This window comes from Hemibagrus wyckioides, linkage group LG22 (assembly GCF_019097595.1).
Source record: "Hemibagrus wyckioides isolate EC202008001 linkage group LG22, SWU_Hwy_1.0, whole genome shotgun sequence".
In the NCBI taxonomy this organism is placed as follows: Eukaryota; Metazoa; Chordata; class Actinopteri; order Siluriformes; family Bagridae; genus Hemibagrus; species Hemibagrus wyckioides.
The window spans coordinates 10,210,446-10,232,186 of NC_080731.1; the positions used below are offsets into that span (position 1 = coordinate 10,210,446).

General features: G+C 40.1%; 2 protein-coding genes across 5 annotated transcripts; one reads left to right on the forward strand and one right to left on the reverse strand.

Annotated features, from left to right (window-relative positions):
* The first annotated feature begins 3 nt into the window (after positions 1-3).
* f2r (coagulation factor II (thrombin) receptor) lies at positions 4-2,182 on the forward strand. The gene is made up of 2 exons (XM_058375448.1): positions 4-256; positions 459-2,182. The coding sequence occupies exons 1-2, from the start codon at positions 184-186 to the stop codon at positions 1,619-1,621; spliced, it is 1,236 nt and encodes a 411-aa protein (XP_058231431.1). The 5' UTR covers positions 4-183; the 3' UTR covers positions 1,622-2,182.
* On the reverse strand, positions 2,010-20,997 carry ssbp2a (single stranded DNA binding protein 2a). 4 transcript variants are annotated; one of them, XM_058375454.1, is made up of 17 exons: positions 20,842-20,997; positions 16,047-16,119; positions 13,811-13,872; positions 13,638-13,722; positions 8,694-8,774; positions 6,385-6,444; positions 5,676-5,733; positions 5,296-5,366; positions 5,130-5,191; positions 4,959-5,007; positions 4,811-4,846; positions 4,666-4,723; positions 3,979-4,049; positions 3,509-3,587; positions 3,367-3,395; positions 3,175-3,273; positions 2,010-2,588 (listed from the first exon to the last, which is right to left on the reverse strand). In XM_058375454.1, the coding sequence occupies exons 1-17, from the start codon at positions 20,889-20,891 to the stop codon at positions 2,559-2,561; spliced, it is 1,053 nt and encodes a 350-aa protein (XP_058231437.1). In that variant the 5' UTR covers positions 20,892-20,997; the 3' UTR covers positions 2,010-2,558. The 4 variants fall into 4 exon arrangements, with proteins under 4 accessions (XP_058231437.1, XP_058231436.1, XP_058231435.1 ...); XM_058375453.1 differs by having other exon boundaries at positions 3,163-3,273; XM_058375452.1 differs by having other exon boundaries at positions 13,620-13,722.
* Positions 20,998-21,741: the final 744 nt, after the last annotated feature.

The window sequence follows — 21,741 nt, forward strand, 5'->3', positions numbered from 1 at the left end:
AATACGAGTTCAGGGGGAAAAAACCCAGCAGAAGGAGGGAACTTGTGCCACTGCTCCTGTACTCCAGCCATAACAAAAGCTGAAGGCATCAGAAGCAGTGGGCTCACTAACGGGACTTACTGTTTATTCCAGCTGTGGATTTTTATACCTCTGTAAAAATCATTTTACAAAAAGCATTTGGACATGATGGTGCGGTACTTTATTCTAGCGGCTCTTCTGCCTCTGTTCGCTACAGCAGCCCGGGTACCAAATCGCGGTGAGTTCATATGCGAGAAATTCTTCCTATAATTGCGACTAAACCTTCATTAGAATACTTTTTAAAGGGGGAAAATACTGTGAAAATTAAAATATTATATAGGATTTAATGTAGCTTTGTGAGAAACTAACTACGTGTGTATTTTAATTAGTTGCCTTGACCACTTTATATTTCTTCTTGTTGGTCTGATTTGACCTTTCAGGAAACCAGAGCATCATCCGGACGTTTTCTGGATCTTTCAGGACGGTCACGGATGAGCCGTTTGAATATCTGGACGTGTTGGAGGGCAGCGGTTCGGGCTTCGGCCAAGACGGAGAACAGCACCACCGTGCGGGAAAAAGGGAATTTTACATCTCCGACGTAGCCTCTGAGTTCCTGACCAGCCGTTTGTCGACCGTTTTCATCCCAACCATCTACACTCTCATCTTCATCATCAGTGTCCCTCTAAATCTGTTTGCAGTGATCATGTTTATCCGCCGCGTGCAGCCCAAAAAGCCGGCTGCGATCTACATGCTGAACTTGGCCTGCGCAGACCTGCTGTTCGTTTCGCTGTTGCCTTTTCGCATCGCTTATCATTACAATGGAAACAACTGGATCTACGGCTCTGCCATGTGCCGCATGGTCACTGCCGCCTTCTACAGCAACATGTATTGCTCAGTGCTGCTGATCACGTGCATCGCCGTGGACCGCTTTTTGGCCGTGGTCTACCCGATCGACTCTCTAACGAGGCGCAGCCCCGGAATCGCTTCAGCCGTGTGCGCCGCCATGTGGCTTCTTTCCATCGGTGGGGTCACGCCTCTGCTCGCGTCCGAACACACCGTGCATCTGTCCAAACTGGGCATCACCACGTGTCATGACGTGATGGACTTCGAACACCTCCGAAGCTACTACCTTTACTTCTTTCCGATCTTCAGCGCCCTGTTCTTCTTCATCCCGTTCATGGCCACCACAGTGTGTTACATTGGCATAATTCAGACGCTGCGCGCACTCGGCGGGCAAAACAAGGCGAGGAGGTCGCGCGCCGTCGCCATGGCAGCCACGGTGTTTGCCTTGTTCACCGCGTGCTTCGCTCCCACCAACATCATTCTGCTGACGCACTACGTGCGATTGTCCGGCGCGCCGGACGACTCTTCATATGTTGCTTACCTGGTGGCCACGTGCTTGGGAAGCCTGAGCGCCTGCGTAGATCCGCTTATTTATTATTTCGGCTCGTCGCACTGTCAGAAGCAGGTACTGGCCTTCTTCAAGTGTCGCCCTGCACTGGAGCGCTCCCAGTTCAGCAGCACCAGCGGCAGCACCACATCCAGCAAGCTGGAGACTTTCAAAAGCAACTTAAGCAGCCAGTACAGACAATTGCTTGCGTGAGCAAACTGCACGTGACTCCACAAAAAAGTACTTTATCAGGATTGGTATTGATTGAAAGCAAATGTGCTTTATACTAGCCTCAATGGCTGCGTTCTTAAATACACTGTTAAACCACAATCTTTACTGCATAGATAATATATGCATCTGTATCTATTTTTAGCTATCCTTCCAAACTGGCCAAGGAATTCTGTATAAAACTGTTCAGAAGCAGTTTAGTTGTTGTAAGCTCTCTGCTACATGCACAGCAAACGCTGATAGGCCTTCACCTTCCTTCCAGTCAACACTTAAGGGTTGTGCTTTGATTAAAAAGGAAATATTTGAGGTAAACACTGCAAAATAGGGCATCTTTAAAGGCATTTAAAAATAACAGACTCCACCATTTCAGATGTATTATGTAAACAAAATGTATTGTTCCAGGAAATGTGCAAGAAAAACATGAACAGAAATTGAAACTGCAACAATATACACAAGGAAGTCAGCCACAGGAAACATAAGCATTCTATCAACATTCCTTTCCCATGGACTTATCAGGGTCAATTTAAAAAAAAAAAGTACATCACATTTGAAGACGGCTGACTAACAGTGATGTTTCCTAAAAAAGCAGCAACCCCCAGAGAATTCCTGTCAGATCTGAAGAAACTTTAACAAAATGACTTATGAGGATAACATTATGTAATAACAAGACATGCATCGAGACGGCGACAAATTGCATGAGAAAAGATGAAGCAGAAATTCTGCAGAAATGTTTGGATTGTTCTTTTTCCACACTTGAGCTACAGAGTGACATTAAAACAAGCCTAACAAGCCTGCTTGTGGTTTGTTCATATTGGCTGTGCTGGACCAGGGAAATGTTTGAATGTTGCACTTCAGCACTCCCACGGGGAACATCCATGATGAGAATCCAAGTGCATTTGTTTCTTCATTGCTCCGTTCAGCCTCACACACTCATCGTCATATTAGGAGAGTACTGCAGATAAACAGAAACCTTTCTCATATACAGTATAATAATGGCAAAGGCAAGGAAAGTATTAACTGAGCACCTATGTATTAACAAGCCATATGTACCTATGCCCATGAGCACTGTAATATTATTTGTAAAAGAGTGATATCATTTTATATTAAATAAATGTGTATAAAAAACATCTTGCCACATGTGAGAGTTAAAGTGGCTAAGAAATCAAGCAGCCTACAGTGAATTAATCTGTTTACTGAAATATAAAGTTTAATTTGTTCTGAAATTCTGAGTTTATTTTTTAGTTGAAACTTTTTTCTTTGACACAATAGCCTAAGAAAATGTAAAGAAATGGCTTTGTAGACCTCGCATGTATATTGGTTTAAAAGTGAATTAGCAAATTTCTAGCAACCTCTTTAAGCTATAGTCTACATTAATCAAATAACAATGCTAATTTGCATATATAGATTTTCAAACAAAGGCAAGCACCACTCATCCTGATCATATTTTTTAGCTAGACTCTATCTCATAAATGAACTCTCTTCATTTTTCTCCTTCAATGTTCAGACCAAAGAGAAATATCAGAAACCTGGTGACATACGCTCTCGTTCTGAAACGGGTTGAGGAAGCTGCTTGCCATTTCTCCGTCACCTCTTGGCGTACTGGGCTGGGTGTTCATACTCAAGTTCCCAGGGGAGCTCTGGGAAATATACAAATATAGATAAACTTTCTTTTTCATGCCTTTACATGGACATGAATCAGTCGTTCAGGAAAGTAGAGAAGCCTCTCCTACCTTTGGGAGGCTGTCAATGTCACCTGATGCTGATGACACAAAAAGAAAGGGTTGAAGTCTACTTATGAATGAAATGGAAAGCAGAACATTACTGTAATATTTTACTTAACAGGGTTTTGTCATATGTTGTTCATGATTTTACCCAATGAGCCGTTCAGAGGATGAGCTTCTATTCCTGCAACTCCTCCCATTGCACCATCAACACAAGGACCAACAGGAAACTAAAGTATCATGAAAAAGGTACAATAATATTAACATAATTAAAAGTAGCCCAGCTTGTCCACTTACACAGTACAAGTCAAAATTTTTTAATTGTTAAAATATTAAATCATTACGCCTGGTTAGCTTGCTTAGACTTATGTCATCCTTTAACAAACTGCACACTGGATGTGATCATATCAGTTTACAGCTGTTATGATTAATGTAGATATAACAAACTGAGCTCAATGAACAAATGTTAATATAGCAGTATGTTAACTGATTTAACCCAAGCACCAGTCTCTGTAATTAAATCCAGCTGACTAAAGACAGCTAATTATAATGTAAAAATCATGTTCTTGAATGCAGAGGTACTCCAACCATGTTGTCAAGAGGGTGCTGGATGGGTCTTACATTCGGCCTGTTTCCATTCGGAGGGATCGAAGTCATCACACTGTACATGTTGTCTCCTGAACTGGTTGACTCTAAATGAACAGATAATAAGATTATTTAACAGTTATAATTTGAAGACAGACCAATAAAGCATTATTACTTAAAGTACAATCTAATACAACTTGTGCACACCTGATCATCACACCCCATATGTGCTTGTTAAACATCCCATTCCAGATTCAGTCCCTACTTAGTGGCTATAAAAACCTTCATTCTTTTAGAAAGGTCTTTCCACTAGAGCTAAGAATGTTGCTTGGGGATCTGTGCTCATTCAGTCAGTCAAGTGAGGAGGCCTGGAATGTAGTCAGTGTTTCACTTAATCTCAAAGTATTAAGTGGTGTTGAGGTCGGGGCTCTGTGCATGTCACTGGAGTGCTTCCAAACCAAACTTGGCAAACTGTGTCTTAATGAAACATGCTTTGTGCACAGGGGCACTGTCATGCTGGAACGTTGAAGTGAAATTGTCGTGCCACAGGATACAAAAATATTCTAGACAATCATGTGCCCACATATGGAGTTTTGGCCATGTTGAGTATTTTAACAGTCTGCCTCTGTGATGTCTCAAATCTTCCCTCTGAACATTTTGATTGATGGTTTAAAGATGATGATGCTCTTAAGGCAGGGATGTGATATGGGATCAGTGTTTTACCTGCGGGACTGGGCATAACCGGTGTCCCTGGAGCTCCTCCTCCACTTCCTGTTGGACCCTATGAATACACTTAGTGAGTTTGGTCAAACTGTCTGGATTCTCTTTTTAATGTGGATTAGATTTTCTTTGTCAAGAGAATACCTACTGTGTAACTTCCTGGAGATGAGGATGAGTATGGAATCTGCAGTAAAAAACAAAGATAAAGAGAGTGTGTGAAAAGACAGTTTTTATATATTTAATACTTTATTGTAAGTGTTTTCTGGCAGTGGCTTTGATTGGGTTCTAGTACTCACTGAGTTGGCATTTGGAGGATTTATCCAAGACCTTCCTCCTCCTGGAGCCCTACACATATCATAACAGAGCAGAAACAGCAGTTCCAGCCTCCCGCATGCAATGGACAGATGAATTGTTGATGTGTGGGAAAAATATGAGGGGAGTCATTAAAACTAGGGTGGCACACTCACATGCCAGGCATTGCTGGTCCCATTAATGAATGTACAGGAGGCCTCATTCCACCTGCCAAGTTCTGTAAAGAAGCCATCAACATTGGATCGCCAGTTTAATCATAAATTTGTAGTTATACCCAGCCATAACTGTGTATGAGCTGCAGAGAGGATATGGGAAGCAAACCTGTGGCCCAATAGGAACCATTCCTCTTGGAGGCATCATTCTCTGCATTGGCCCATTCATGTGAAGATGACCTGAGAAAGAGTGAAAATGCTTAAAACATATAGAAGGAAAGTATCAGCAGTAAAAGCTCAGGATGATACTGTGGGCATTGATATCTCATGGGTTAAGATCCTGAGCTAGATGTAATATCTTTTTGAGTTCAAATCCTGGAGACTTTTCAAAGAGCCACTGCTGAGCCCTTAATCCTCAACTGCTTCATTCATATGTATGGACTGTAACTGTGTCTCAATTGTAATTCTCTTTGGTTAAAGGTGTCTGCCAAATAAATAAATGTGTTAAAATATAAACCCTTCGTACTGAGAACAGTGGGAAAAACTTACCTGGCTGTCTCATAGGATCCATTCCACTTAAAATTGGCTGGTTGCCTGGACCCATTGCCTGTAAAAAAACTTTTAATACTTAGTGTGTCACAATATCTTTATAATGGCTATACACTGACCAGGCAAAACATTATGACCACCTGCCATATATTGTGTTGGTCCCCTTTTTGCTGCCAAAACAGCCCTGACCCACCATGCACTGTGTAATGACATCTGTCTATCAGAACCAGCATTAACTTCTTCAGCAGTTTGAGCAACAGTAGCTAATCTGTTGTATCAGGCTACATGGACCAGCCTTCGCTCCCCATGTGCATCGATGAGCCTTGGCCGCCCATGACCCTGTCGCTGGTTCACCACTATTCCTTCTTTGGACCACTTTTGATAGATACTGACCACTGCAGACCGGGAACACCCCACAAGAGCTGCAGTTTTGGAGATGCTCTGATCCAATTGTCTAGCAATCACAATTTGGCCCTTGTCAAACTCGCTCAAATCCTTAAGCTTGTCCATTTTTCCTGCTTCTAACACATCAACTTTGAGGACAAAATGTTCACTTGCTGCCTGATATATCCCACCCACTAACAGGTGCCATGATGAGGAGATAATCAGTGTTATTCACTTCACCTCTCAATGGTTATAATGTTATGGCTGATCGGTGTATAGTAATTGAAGGACAAGTGAAATTTGCACTAGAGATGACAGACTGTACCTGACTTGGCATTCTGAGAGGAGCTCTTGGGCCTCCAGGGCAACGGGGGGACATGAACTGCTGTGAAAATGCAAGCAAATAGACCTCTGAAAAAAAAGGCTATATCCCACCCAGCTGAGACTGGGTGGAATATACTGGAAACAAATGAGCAAAGTCTCACTGTAAATGGAAAAAAGTTAACATGCTTATTGGTTTGTTCCTTTTAATAAGAGAAGAAGTAGGAATAAATAGACAAAGCATAATGACTGTAACTAACGACCACAGGTGGAAAAGCACCACCAGAGGGCAATGTGAGACCTACTTTCATCAAAAAAATCAGCTTTACACAATCTGTCTAACATTATGGCATTTAAAATGCACTTCATTAACCTGTTTAACCCTGTGCAGATTTAGGATCTTACGGTACACCCAAAAATATTATCCAGCATCTAAATAATAATAATAATAATAATAAAAAAAAAAAAACAAAGCACCACAGGCAAAGAATGGCCAGTGAGTGCTGCTTTCATGATGTTCTTAGACACAGACTGTACTTTTAAAGGGCAAATAAATCAGTAGCCTCTGATTCCTGTTCTTGGCTAGCAGAAGTGGTACCTCATGTGGTCTTCTGCTGCTGTAGTCCAGCTGCCAAAAGGTTTGACGCAATGTTGTGCATTCTGAGGTGCTTGTCTGCTCACTATGTATGTAAAGCGTGTTTATTTGCACTACAGGAACCTTCTAGTCAGTTCAAAAAGGTCTGGGCACTCTCATGACCTCTCTCATGAACAAGGTGTTGCCACTTGCAGAGCCGATCACTGGACGATTTTATTTATTTATTTAATTATTTATTTTTGCACTGTTCTGTTCTAAACTCTAGAGACTGTTGTGCCTGAACATCGGGAAATCATGAGTTTCTGAAATACTCAGATCAGTCTGGCATTAACAAACGTGGCATTGTCAAAGTCACGTTTTTCCCTGTTAATTTGAATGGAAGCACTTGACCTGTATCTGTATGATTTTATGCATTGTGCAGAAGGTACATGATCGTCCGATAACTGGATAACTACATGACTGAGAGGGTGTAACACAAGGCCGGCCAGTGTATATTTCACTGTCACTGGAACCGTCTATGGAAAATCTACTCATGGTTGTACATGCAAATGGCAACATCGAGCCAGTTCCTTTTCATGTGTAAACTGATTACAGGATGAATAGTCTTTTATTGAGGATAGACGTGGGACTGGAGTGATGGTGAAGCTTTTCTGGGAGCTGAGTTGAAGAATGCGAATGAAGAATGTCAGTTGTCATTAGTGGGGCAAAAGAGTGGCTCAGAGTTCAGCTGCTGACATTAAATCAATCTGTTTATTCTCTGCTCTCTGAGTGGATCTCCATAAATTCCTCACTGATGTACTCCAGAGTATTATTATTGGCAAGCTTGCAGCAGTGCAGGCTTTTACAAAAGAAAAAAAAATATAGCTAAACAAGTACAAACACAGACTTCCTTTGTACCTAATGAATTCCCGATATCACACAATAACACTGTAATACCAGTTTCTGGGAATAAAATATAAAATAAGATTCACTTTCATTTCAATGACGTTACAACCTAGAGGTAGGTTTATGGTGAATCAGGGCTTAATAATATATGGTAAAATGTAGAAGAAGGACAACGGAGACAGTAACCAAGAAAACACAATTAAAAAATAAACACCCCACAATTTTTTGCGACCATTTTTTGTGTCCAGGTAAATCTGACGACACTCCAACTATGACCAGAGCTCTGAGCATATGCAGTATCATATAGGGGCAGAGCTGACAGATGTAGCGTTCACAGGTGGTGTCACATAATAAATTAAATAGCATCAATTTCCTTCAAGTTCAAGGAAAAATCCACTCTTGCACATTATTGGGCAGCGCTTTAATCTTTTAGCATGGCCAGAAGATCCTTTCCTCAGTTGTACACTCTGCTCAGCTTCCAAACGTTCAACTTTCACAATCATAGTGCACACTGCAGTACTTATCAGTTCATAGATCATCTGAGTTGCTGTAACTCAGCTCAACTGGGTCATATTTTTTTGCATTGCATTCTAAAATGTTTCCACTACTGGAAATTAATGAGTGGGCAAAAAAAAAAAGTGAGCTGCTCTTTAGAAACTTTAGAAATAAACCCGTCACATCAGCACTAGTAAAGCTATTTAAAAATACAACATAACCAACAAACATTCCTTTAGTGTGGAAGTTTCTTGAAATGTGATCTTCAATTTTCACTTCTTTTTCACTTTTCAGTCGAGGCTGATGTATTCATGCATATCAGCTTGTGTTTTTTGTACCTGAAAGAATCCCGGGGGTAATGGCATTCCATCTCCTGGAGGGAGATTCCCACTTGCAGGGCTGGACACGGCTGCTGCACTCTGGGAGGAAGGTGGAAAAACACACACACACACCAAATATATATCGCTTTTCCATTACTAACAAAAACGAAAGGTCTGTTGTTAAAAGAGAGAGAGTGGAGTACTTTAAGGAGTTAAATATTCACCAATATTCAGTAAACACCTACACGCGGTACATACGCTTTACAGGTCTGAAAACACAGAGAGGAAATCCGAAACAATAGCAGGTCGAGAAAGCCTTGTACCGTCTGGCAAACTCATTTGGTCCTCTGAATAATTAACAGCACTACTGTTGAGTAACTAGTGTTTCATGTGAAGGTTTTAGCTTTCTGCTTGCTCTACATGGAAAAAAAAACTCTAGCTCTTGCCTGTTCTTTACTTGTACATTTATATTTATTGTAAATATGACTCACTACCAACTTTTTATAGTACTTTGAAGAAAAAACTGGACAGAGAAAGACAGAAAGTGAAGTAAGTAAGACAGCCAGTCTAAATAATCCACCAAATAAATTATGGATTAGAAATTATACCAGCGACTGTTCATCTGCTCAGAGTAAATAACTGTTTTTATGGTAACAGACACAATACTAAAATAGCTACACTGATGTCTAAGATACAGAATATTGCCAAAGGTTTTGAGACATCTGCTTTTGCATGCACATGAATGTAATATGGAGTTGGCCCGCCCTTTGCAGCTATAACAGCTTCAACTCTTCTGGGAAGGCTTTCCACAAGGTTTAGGAGTGTGTTTAGGGGAATTTTTGACCATTCCTCTAGAAGTGCATTTGTGAGGTCAGGCACTGATGTTGGAGGACTGGTTTGCAGTCTCTGCACTAATTCATCCCAAAGGTGTTCTATCGGGTTGAGGTCAGGATTCAACCTGATAGAACCAACTAAAAGTTTTTTGCACATTATGAGAAACTCGTAATTTTGAGATACCATATTTTCAGCATAACATAAACACTTCCTCATTTTTAATCACGACATTTTCAATCACGTGCATTTAAATGTACCGCTTTACCATTAACTGATTCGTTTTCTTCTAGAACCAAACTGTCACTATCACTAAAATCAGACACCGTGTATGAACACATTCTCCAGATAATTTTGTGTCAGTTTGTCAGCGACTGAAGAGTGGTACTGTCTATTTCACACCTTGTAGCATGACCCAGAGGACAGTGTGCTGTGAGACAGAGTTTCGGTAATGAGACGGTATTCAGAAGCACGGAGACAACAACAATTTATCACAACAGACTCACAGCTGCAACACCTGACTGCAGGCGAAGGACAATGGAGAAGGTCATAGCATCTGTTTCAGGTTTGCATACGGAAGTGTGCACCATTTCAAGAAGCTGGTGAGTGTTGTAGCAGTATTGAGTTTATGTTCAATAATCCAAAGGATACAGTTCACACAGGAATACTCTATAAGCATACACTCTGCACTGAGGTTTTAATTTGACTTTATAAAACAGTCTTTGCACCAGGGATCATGATCAGATCATTTCGAAGTGAGCTTTGTCTGCTTATCAATCCATATTGATTTGATGTGGTGTTTCAGAGTGCGTGTGTGTGTGTTAACTTCAGGAGAGAGAGGGATTCCATCTCTCTCATTATTAGACAAACGTGGCGAGAATGACAAGTGGCCTTGTCTAGACAACCCCCACCGTGGAATAAGCATATGTCAAAGACACAGAAAAATTGTGTGCTGCTGAACAGAGACATTAACAGGTTTGGTTTCTGTAAAGCATTGTTCCTGTTCTTCTGTTTCGTAATAACGTTGTTTACACAGTCTCTAGACAGCTGGTTGATTCCAATCATCCTGTCTGGAAATCTCAGACAGTGGTAAAATGATACTGGGACTGTCTTATTCACAAAGCAGGGAAAACAGCAGAAGTACATCAGTGTGATGACAGTCTGTTGGAATTTGGACAACTTTTATAATAATATTCTAATCACATACACTCTAAAACACTTTACTCTATTAAAGACTTCAGTTGTTGTTCAGAGTTGTTCAGAGTAAAGCACAGGTACAGCCTGGCCATCGGGAAGTTCAGGAAATTCCCAGTGGACTGGCTTTTTTCCCCCTTTTTTCTTTTGCATTCTCTTTTTTCTCACGCACCATGTAACAGGGCACCACTAGGACACTACCAATCAGAGACTCATGACTAGTTCAGTCAACAATGTCTTGTGTGTCCGTACATGTGCAAAACAAACAACAATGGAGAGAGAGAGAGCAGAAAATCTGAGAAAGCATGAGGCCTCTTCAGGATACAAGGGAGTAGAAACTGTGGAGAAGTCGTGCCCTACTTTGTAATAGTAGTGGATTATTCTGGACAGTCTAATCTAATCTGCTCTAGGGGGAAAACCTGAAAGCAAATTTAATGACTAATTTAGTTCCAAGTCTGTCTGTTAAAGCATGTTAAACATGATTCTGTTATTGTCCAATGCCAGTGTGGACAAGCAGGTCCAGAGACATGCAAAGCAACAAATGTCATTGTATTTGTGACAAATAAAGCCTTTGTGTGACTTACAACTAGACATAAACAGCTCTAACATAACATAATGACAGGAAATATATCAATGCCAACACCCTTTTTCCCTCTCTCGTCCTTCCTCACTACTTCCATCCATCCATCATCGGCTATGCCATTAGCCAACTTCCTGTGTGAGCTTTGGGGAAAGATGTCACTTAAAAATAAAGAGGAAGTGGGAAGAGAGATAAACTATTGCTCTTTCATTCCCAGTGAACTTGGAAGCTTGGTGGAAAATGTGAGGAAGGACAGAAATGCAAGATAAAGTACAAACAGACACCAGTTTTCACATGCGATGTTATGACTGCCCGTGTAGGTTTACAAATATAAAAACAGTTTTCAAGAAATATTTGCTACAAAACATGATTTAAAGCTTTTGCATTGTAGTGTCTAAAGTGCTGAGGACAAAAACTGAGCATGATCGTGCCAGACATGTGTAATCAATAGCGTTTTAGCTCCATGATAACGTCCTAGCTGCCAACATTAGTTTCCACTCACCATTAAGAGCGCTGGTTTGATCTTTCTCTTTAAAATGCAAATGAGCCCCGAAAAACAGCCTCGCTGTCTTTCCTCCTCTGCAGTTTGGGTTGAGAACCTTCATTAACATGCTTAAATGCCAACAAAATATTACAAGCTATTTCATGCTGTCATGCTTCTCATCTTGCTCTCATCTCTCTCTCTATTCTCTCCTGTTTATGTTCAAGCGTGTGTAAACACAATAAAAATGCGTGTGTGGGCTCTCAGGGCCGAACAACATTATGTCAGCAGGAAATCTAAGTTCTACACAAGGCTAGTGAATAACGAAGAGAAAGATGTCTGAAAGGAGCAGGTTATAATATCAGTGCATTAAACATGTGTAAAGTACATGTAATCTGAACCGAATCTGATTGTTTTAGATAAGCTTCGGTAATGATTACTACAGTGACTTTACAGGAACATAAGTCTCAGGTGACTCAGACATTTGGTGCATGAAGCATAGACCTGCTGCCGCTTAATATCTTCAAAAGATGACAGTAAGATGCCTCTTTTAGACAGAACATCCATATACAGCAAAAAGAAAAAGCAATTAGGTTGTCTAGTAGAGCTTTTCTGAAACACACTAATGGATTGTGGATAAAAATAGTTTGTACTTATGAAGCTGCTTCTGCTCAGATGCAAGTTGTTCGTTTAGAAAGGAGAGAACACGATGTTTATAGTGTTTGCAGAAGTGTAAATATTATGGCACAGCTAAAACGGGTAAATGTCGGAAAAATCAAGTGTAAAGAAATCACAACAAATGCACTTCTTATATTATATTCGGGAAGAGCTAGTACAATTGTAACATGCTTATTTTCTGTGCAATGGTGCAGACAGAAGGTCATCACTTTTCATTTCCTGTCTGAAAAAGCCAGTGGGATCTCCTGCTGGAAATATGTGTGAAAACCTCATTTTGTGCCATATAGATACAAACAATGCGGGTATTAGAACAAGTATTTGTTCTGTGCAGTTGTGTACGCTCATTTCTGCACTCTCTACACTACATCTATTTGTACATCTGTTAGCATAGTGTTCACAGTTTGTGCATGCTCCTTCTGTCTGCAGCATTGTGAGAAATTATGGGTACAGCCTGTAGTACAATTACAACACCATTTATAATTGTACAGCATCTTGCTTCAAGAGTCTCAGAATGTTAAGCATTCTGAAATATGCCAGCGCTGACACAGAACACACACACACACACACACATTCATACACTAATTTCTGCCTGCATAATTAATTGCAGTTGCAGGGAGCATAAAGAACCCAATTTTAGGAAAGTATAGGACCAGAGAGTCCTAAAGTACATTTAATGTGTATAATTCTTAATATTTGGTTGCATATCCCTGCCTTGCAATAAATGTCTTGCATCAATCTGGTAACCCAGTGACATCAACAAACTGTTGTATTGTATTGTAATCAATGGCTAATGGTTTTGTCTGTAATTCTGCCAAAGTATTAGAATTGCTAACTGTAGCAATACTACTGGGTTGCAAATGTGGTATGAATAAATTGCATTTTACAAAAGACAAAGAATCCAACATTATTCAGCATTCAATCCTTCAATCTCTCTCTCTCTCCTCTTTCTCTTAGTGTTGACCACAAGGGTATGACATCATTCCTTGTGTCCCTACACAACCCATTTATCATCCCTCCCAGGGTCCACTCTTTCTCTGTCTCACAGCTGCAGCTGCTCTAATTCTCGGGAACGACATCCCAGCTTGTTAAAAAATCTGACAGACAAAAATAACACGTCCTTATTTGTCTCACAGCAAATTCTAATCAAGGATTACTGCAACAGTTCATTAATAAAGCTCACCATAAGCAAGTCACTCACATAGTCATGGAAAGCTTTGGCCTCACTCGAATGTTCACATGTTTCTCTCCTTTCTGGAGCTGCACAGTAGAGATCCCAGAAAACACTGCAAATCAAAGCAACCTCTTCATTAATTAACCCAAGCTCCGTCAGGCAAGCATTGAGATCCCTTATGGTGGATGTGAGCAACTTACCACCACCAGGAGTGAAGGAACCCAGGTGGCTCTCCCAGCGTGATGTTCTTCTCCCATCGGATCTGTCAGGGTCATACAGAGAGCACTAGGATGAGTGATTACAGCCTTGCTGACGAATTACTGCTGAGTCATATCTCTTGCATGTACTTAACAGCAGTCATGGCTATAACAGACAAGATAATAAAGTCTGTAGCCTATAAACCCATCAAAGTAGCATTTATTTGTACTATCCACTGTGTATAATATTATAGTTATATCATGGGTTTTGCTCTTGGCATGCACTGAGAATTAGTTCACTGACTACTTATAAAATAAATCTTAACATGAAACCATTGTTTATATTAAAGCAGTTATTTTTAGAGTCATCTGCTGCCTGTAAAGTGAATCATGTAATAAAAACATTGAGCTTCCCTCTTCCTTCAATCTGACCACATCCCTTCTGATAAAACCACATGTATGTATGGCTTGTGGGTTGATAGAAAAAAACAAACAAAAAACATCTGGGATGAAATGCAAACAAATGCCTGAAATTAAGAAACTAACTAGAACCACTGCAATATTGCAAACCTTCCATAACCTTCGTAATTATATTAATATATAATATAAAGTCCGGGGGAAGCACAGTGGTACAACAGGTAGCACAGTCACCTCAGAGCTCCAGGGTCCTTTCTTATCGTTTTTACAGTAACGGCTAATTAACAGGCACTTGGATGGCAGATTTTCCACATAATCTAAGCCTCTAAGGATTCTCAGAGGACTGAAGAGTCACAGACAGTGAGGAGCCTGAGTTGGATTTCACACTTTGCCGTTTCTCAGTAACATGACAATATGGCAGTATGTTTGACTTCAAGACTGTGAAGAAAAAAGAAGGCTGGTGAGGGAAGGACTGGTTATAGTGGCTATAATGTAAGTGCTAACAGGAACTTTCATGGATGACCTACAACATTATATATATAAAACTATAAACAGATAAAAAGTATGATGTTTCAGTTTTTCAAAGATGAAAATACCATCTGGATATGATGTTTGGGGGAAAAAATCAGCACTGAGATGTTAGCACCTACCCTGTCACTTTTTTTTAAATTATTTTTTTAATAACAGCATAACTTTATGTTTATTCCTTACTTAAAAACTAATGTGGAATGCCAAAGATTATAATCTTGTAGGCAGTGATTTCTATTCAACATTTACATTTAGGTAAGACCTCTGATTTCCAGAACTGCCTGGAAGAGCTGGCCATGATTTCTGTCCACGCAATAATCCAGCGGCTGCTGTAAACAGCGTGGGTGTGCTGAGTGCCCATGTTATCCATTGTGCTTGTTTGTGTAAGTCTGTGTCACTGCTAGGGAGATACAGAAGGGTTATTTTGGGGGCTGCGTGGGCTGCAGGCATGGCCAGGGTGGCAAAAGATGGGAGTCGCAAAGGAAGCAGTATACAATAGGAGGGAATGTCTTAAGACTTGTCTTGTTCGTGTCGGAGTCACAATATGCTTTGGGTTTCTCGGAAGTGCCTGTGTTTGTGGAATGATCTTGTTTTCCTGATTCTTTTGCCAGGCTTCTTTTTGATTTTCAACACTCCCCCCCCCCATACCTCTATACTAAGTGTCTGTTACAGTGTATTAGCTGGATCATATGAAGCATCGTAATGTCCTTATATTTATTTGATATGGTTCTTTAATACTGTCTGTGTAATAAAGTGATGTCTAATCATAACAGAACCTTTGCAATATAAGATTTCTACGGTCGCAAATGTTTTGTGATAAAAGAAAGCTTGTTGCATTTCAAAAGAATGATGTCAACTATATTATATAAGGCATGACCTGCTGTGACTGTGCTTTCTGAGTGTTAAGTTATATGTAATAATAAAAAATATCAAATATGAAACAAAATCTGTCTCTGATGTAATGGCTACATAGTACAACTGTACTAGCTGATGTAGCTGGGAAGTGCCTGTATAATGTATAGTCAGTGCATGACACAAAGCAGCAGGGTGAATGCTGATACTTGTCCTTGACAAAGTGTGAACATGCACACAAGCAACTGTCTGTGTCTCTGTGAGCTCATCTGTGTGCAGAGTTACTCAATTAGCCTGGAGCAAGGACAAAACCAGAGTGTCCTACAGCTTATACATAGGGAACTGTCTAAGCTTAGTCTATGGATCCTTGATGCTTATAGCAACCATGTTTAAAAGTTCTGCACATTAACTAAAGTGATGTGCTGCATCTCAGGCTACCTACCTCTGAGAGGAAGGTCTGTGCTGATTTCTGAGCTCCAACATGTAGCAGATATTCATAAACATAGAGAGCTAACCTGTAAGGGACAGGTGGAAAAAAAAAAGATAAATATAAACACAAATTCCCCCATTTTCATTATGATAGCATCACAGGAGCATTGTTTGCAAGGCCAATATCTGATACTGACTTCCACGCAAGCTTCTGTTGTGTTGGCAACGTTGAAATTACACAGGTACGATAACACCATGCTTCAAAAACAATCAGTGTCAGTTAACACAACTTGTCATCACCGTGTGAAATATATCAGTGTGTCTGATGACCGAGCATCAAATCTAATGTGATTACAAGCCAATTTAACCTTCAACACTGATACCCCACATCAAATGATGGCATCTAAAGGCCATAAAGGCAACAGCTTGAGGAAGGTCCACATATGGGTGTGATGGCCACGTGTCCACATACTTTTGAACCTATACTATTCAATTTCTTACATTTAAATGTTCGCAAATAACACAGATAACTTTATTGTCAATACAGTCCGCTGGTGAAAGTCAAAACACATGTGTAATAGTAATTGTGATGTGTCTGTGTTTATTTGCAAATTATTCAGGACAGCCATGCAGTCCCAAACTGCTAAGGCTGAGGAAGCCACTACGTGTGTGTAATTCAAATCGGCTCTTACTGAGTAAATGCAGAGGCATCATAAAATAAATTGAAAGCATACTCTGTTGAGAGCTTGGGAGTGTGCAGTCTGTAATAAAGCTTTGTGTTTACATTCAAGGGACATGACTAAGAGAAAAGGGGAACAATTCAAACACTGCATCATACAGAACTACTAACATTCTTTTGTTTGTTTTCTGGTGTCCTGGTGTATTACATACAGAGCAGAGGAAGTTCAGAAATTCTGCAAACCTCACCAACACCCACAGACACAGAATGCAAAGACATATTGACAGTACTAACACGGTACAAAGCTCTTTCATTCGCTTCTATGTCTCATCTCCTTCCAGACATGCTTGAAGTTTATATGCATGTTGTGTGTTGACCTGATCTGCACAATGAGCAATGTCTTGTGAAAGGCACATATTCCATTTTTTTTTTCCTGTAAGCATCAACAGGAACCCTGAGGAAAAATATATAGGACAAAAATAAATGTAGCAGAACCAGAGGGAAGAGGGCTCACAGAAGGAGGCATTTCATGTTCGAGAGGGTGGTGTAGAGGTTGGAATAATGATAGCAGATTTCTTGGAAACTAAGATGAAAGAGAAGCAGGGTTGAGGGAGGAGACCCGGATGCTGGAAATAAGTTTAAAATGAATACTCCTGAGATTCTGTCAGGCTCAGTGGAGCATCGAAAAGGGGATGGAAAGAGGGAGAAAGGGAGAGAGACTCCCCTGAAGAACAAAAAGCAAAAGCTATAGAGCGGAACAGAGACTGCCTTCAATGTGAGACTGGTTTACTAGATAAACATTTCAGAATCTCTGGACCATAGAGCATAAAAGAAGAGCTGGGCACATATTTTAATTCAGACATTTAAAAGACGAAATGCACACTTTGAATGGGACCATTGTCACCACTGTTTTAGAAAATGAGTCATTATGAGACCATCATGACATTTGCAATATGTTAATTGCCTTTGCACAAACATTAACAGATTAGTTTGACATTTATATATATATATATTTCTCCCACGCTGTGAATCTGCTTGTCACTTCCCACTTGGCTCTGGAGAACATCTACATAATCAAAGAAGATGGATGAAATGCTGCACTACTGAAGAGTAAGACCATGTGACCACTTGCACGCAATAAGAGGAATGGAGAGCGCAGACCTGCGTGCCAATAAAACACATTCTGTAAACGAGTCACTGAAATGTCACTGAAAAAGATGGCTGTTCTGGAGAAAATGTGTTTTCCAATGGCTCACTGATTCACAGATGGACAAGTTCAAAACAAAGTCTTGAAAATGCAGATCCATCATGTAAATGCACCACATGGATAAACTACTGTCATTATGCCGCTACATATTGCAGATTCAGTATGCTTCGCAATATATTGGATCTATTGTTTCGATAAAGCCTTAATCTGATATAGTTAATGTCTGTCTTTGTTTCTTACATTCCTCAGCACAGGAAGAATGCAACTTTTCCTTCAGATTTCTATTACTGTATTATTTATATGAGGTATATATATAAAACAGACACTTTAGCTTGCTAGTACTTTACACATATTCTTCCATATCTGCTACATATCTCACTACAGCTCTTGCACCGACGCCGACAATAAAATATGCCACTGCGAAAGTCTTGAAAGAACCAGAAACCCCAAAGCACAGCAATACAGAGACATTTATATAGCCTATTTGAAGGAGTCTCTATTGTAGGTGCTTTAAAAAGTCATGGGAAAATGCAGCAACTGGAGAAAAGTCTTGAGGATGGAACGCTTTGACAAGGTTTATTCTTTTTGTCTTATTAACTTCAAGACTGATAAAAAGGGAGGCTGTTGAAGGAAATACTGTTTAGAGCAGCTAGAACATAAGAAACAACTGAAACGAACACGTTTTGATGTATAAAATGTATGGTGTGTCGTTTATTAAGAAATTAATCATTTGCAGATGAATAACACTCTTGCTGTTATTGGAATATGATCAGATTTGTTTCCCATTGCACCGCACCACACCACATTTTTCCCTTTTTCCATTTTTTCTAAAAGCTAGACACATAAAGCTACATAAAAACTGATAAAGCATTAAGCCTATTAACTCCACACTGAGACCGGCAAAGTCGCATTAGAGGAGCTTCCCTTCTATTTTTCCAAATACAGTGTCTGTCTCATTCCACATGAGAGGATCTAAAGATATAAGGAGAGGAAAGAGGGTATTCTATATTTGTAAAAATTGGTGTCACAAATTGTATAGCAAAGGCACAAATAAAAGATTTCATATCCAGAGAGAGATAAAGCAGTTGCTGACATAAAATATAGCAATACACACAGCAAGGAGAAGAAATTGGGGGGAAAAATAAGCACAGAATAAGACAGAATCATGAGTTATGAGGTAATCGTAGAAAAAGAAAACATTGAATGGTGGATGAAAACAAAACAACTGCTACCATGGGGATAAAAACACATTTACAGACACCATTTACAGACACTAAAACAAATGTGCTCATATCAGTCATCACTCAAGTGCAGAAATAACACATGGACCCAGCTGCTGAAATGCATAAACACGTACTGCAACAGCTTTACATATATTCTTTATGACCTTGAAATTAAACTAAGTTTTAAGTACACAAATGTTTTGGCCAGTTTATGACATTATTTTCAGTTAAATGACATTATTTATTAAAGAAGCCATGCAATAACATGTTTGCAAGTAAGATCAAGATGTGGTTTTAAATCACATCTACATGTATTAGTTTTGCTGATTCAGGAAAAAAAAAGACTATTTGTTAGACTATTTGTAAGCAGACAGAGTTTTCAGTTACACAACAAATTTCACATTTTTATTCTGAGACATCAATGATAGATTAAATACAATTATCCATGCTATACTGCCAAGATTATTAGCTCCTACTCTATAATTTTCCAACCATACAATAAGGTTTTATAACAATTATTAGAAGAAATGGGTTGACATTAACATACATACAAAACTTGGATATTGGATTTTTATTGTATCTATATAAATTAAAAAGAAAGTAATGCCAAAAACAAAAACAACAACAACAACAATAATAATAATGCTATTGTTTACATACGAATCATGGAACCCTCATGATGCCGGCTTGCTGTTTCCTCTGATGATATGGTGAACATGTGTCTCTGACCAGATGAAAAATTTTCCAGTGACACAGTAGGGGTCAAGCAACCTAACTGACCCACTATTACATCTCAAAAGCCATGTCCTGGAGGGATGGACTTACAGAGATTTAAGCTTCCCCTTTTTAAACACACCATATTGAGGCCTTGCTGGTCTGTGTATATTGCTTATGAGTTAAATGAGATGTCAAAAGAGGTAGAATATTGAGACTAAAGTCTTGCATATTTCCAGATCGAGGCAAAATCTTAGACACTGGCACAGCCAAAAGCAAGACCCTGGGCACCCTGGGCATACATCTTTGGAACAATAACATGGCTTATGTAGGTGTTCAGGATGTATTGCTGTGCACACAAGTCCAAGCAAAATCTAATAGTAAAAGTCTAGTATTACTCTGCAAAACAGAGTGTCTTGCGAACAGATACGTTTCAGGAACCTCCATGGAACATGTGTCCAAAAACGTACATATCAAGATAACACACTTGCCAGCTTCACAGCTTCACCTAGGTGGAGACGGTTAAATGACCGAAACGCATTCAATTGCGCATGCGCACACCCACACGCAAAACTATCGTTAACACTCTTACTGCTTCTCCATCCGTTACACGCACACCTCCGCCAGCTCCTACAATATTCGTTTATAAGCAGCTTATACATATAATGCAGTGGCGAAATCAAGCCAAGATGCTTTATATTTGGGATTATAACTTCATACATTCTTACCGTAAACACACACACACACCAGCCATGTAGATGTACATAAAAGCCGTCGTGTAGCCTAGCTACTAAACGCTTCTGATATTGGATATGCGTTGCAGAAAATTAACAACAACAAAGCTTTTTTCCCCCCCATTCGTCTAACGAGAGCTCCGCACTCATTTACTGGCGGCTTGTCTCTCTGAATTCAGTTGTTTGCGACACACATAATGAGTGGCCATTTCGCTTCCGCCTCTTTCCCGGGTATAGATAAATAAACTTACTTTTCTCTGGCTTGACTATCCGACGGTACCCGCACACTCTTGGAGTACATGCTCGCGTAGAGCACTAACTAGCAGCCGCGCGCGCAACCTGTCAACCCATCACGCAGTCAAGCCGAGCGCCGTCACCATAGCGACTCGCGCAGTGTTTCCCACCATTGGGTGGACCACATTGGCAAGCCACGCCCCCCTGCTGGACATCCACTGAGGCGCTTACAGCGTGGCCACGCCCTTCAAGACGGCCAGGCTTCATGATCCCACGTGGCTCTCAGTGTAGCACGGCCGTCTCAAGCAGTGGGCGAGAAAGGCTGCATAAACGTCTACCGAGAACTACAGATTATTTTAGTCACCGGAGATATAACACAAATGTTTGCCAGACGACAAATAAATCATTGAGAGGAGTGTAGGTTTGTTATCGCTGTAGCAGGGGAAGGGCTACTGTAGGAGTAGTGTAGTCTAGGGGTAGTGTAGACCTTAAATCTTTACAGTGCCTACGAAAAATATTGTATTATTGATCACAGGGAATGATAGAAATGATAGACCGCTGACTGTTGGGCCCTTGAGAAAAGTTCTTAACCTTTATCAATCTAAGTCACTTTGAATCAAGGCATCTGCCAAATAAGTACATGTAAATGTTAATTAAATAAAGAACACATTTTTTGTCAAATTCACTACCATACAAAATAATAACATCCATCCATCCATCCATCAATTTTCTATACCCGCTTTATTCCTAATTAGGGTCTGCTGGAGCCTATCACATTGGGTGAAAGGCAGGGGTACACCCTGGACAGGTCGCCAGTCCATCACAGGGCCACATAGAGACAGACAACCACACACGCTCGCACTCATTCATACGGGCAATTTAGAATTACCAATCAACCTAATGTACAAGTTTTTGGA

Bases quoted from the DNA above. Each gene is read 5' to 3' on its own strand.
- f2r (XM_058375448.1), top strand. From the start codon at position 184: ATGATGGTGCGGTACTTTATTCTAGCGGCTCTTCTGCCTCTGTTCGCT. The intron at 257-458 runs GTGAGTTCATAT...TTGACCTTTCAG, and splicing joins AGCCCGGGTACCAAATCGCG to GAAACCAGAGCATCATCCGG.
- ssbp2a (XM_058375451.1), bottom strand. From the start codon at position 20,891: ATGTACTCCAAGAGTGTGCGGGTACCGTCGGATAGTCAAGCCAGAGAA. The intron at 4,847-4,958 runs GTGAGTACTAGA...TTTTTACTGCAG, and splicing joins ATCCTCCAAATGCCAACTCA to ATTCCATACTCATCCTCATC. The intron at 3,274-3,366 runs GTAGGAGAGGCT...TATATTTCCCAG, and splicing joins ACATTGACAGCCTCCCAAAG to AGCTCCCCTGGGAACTTGAG.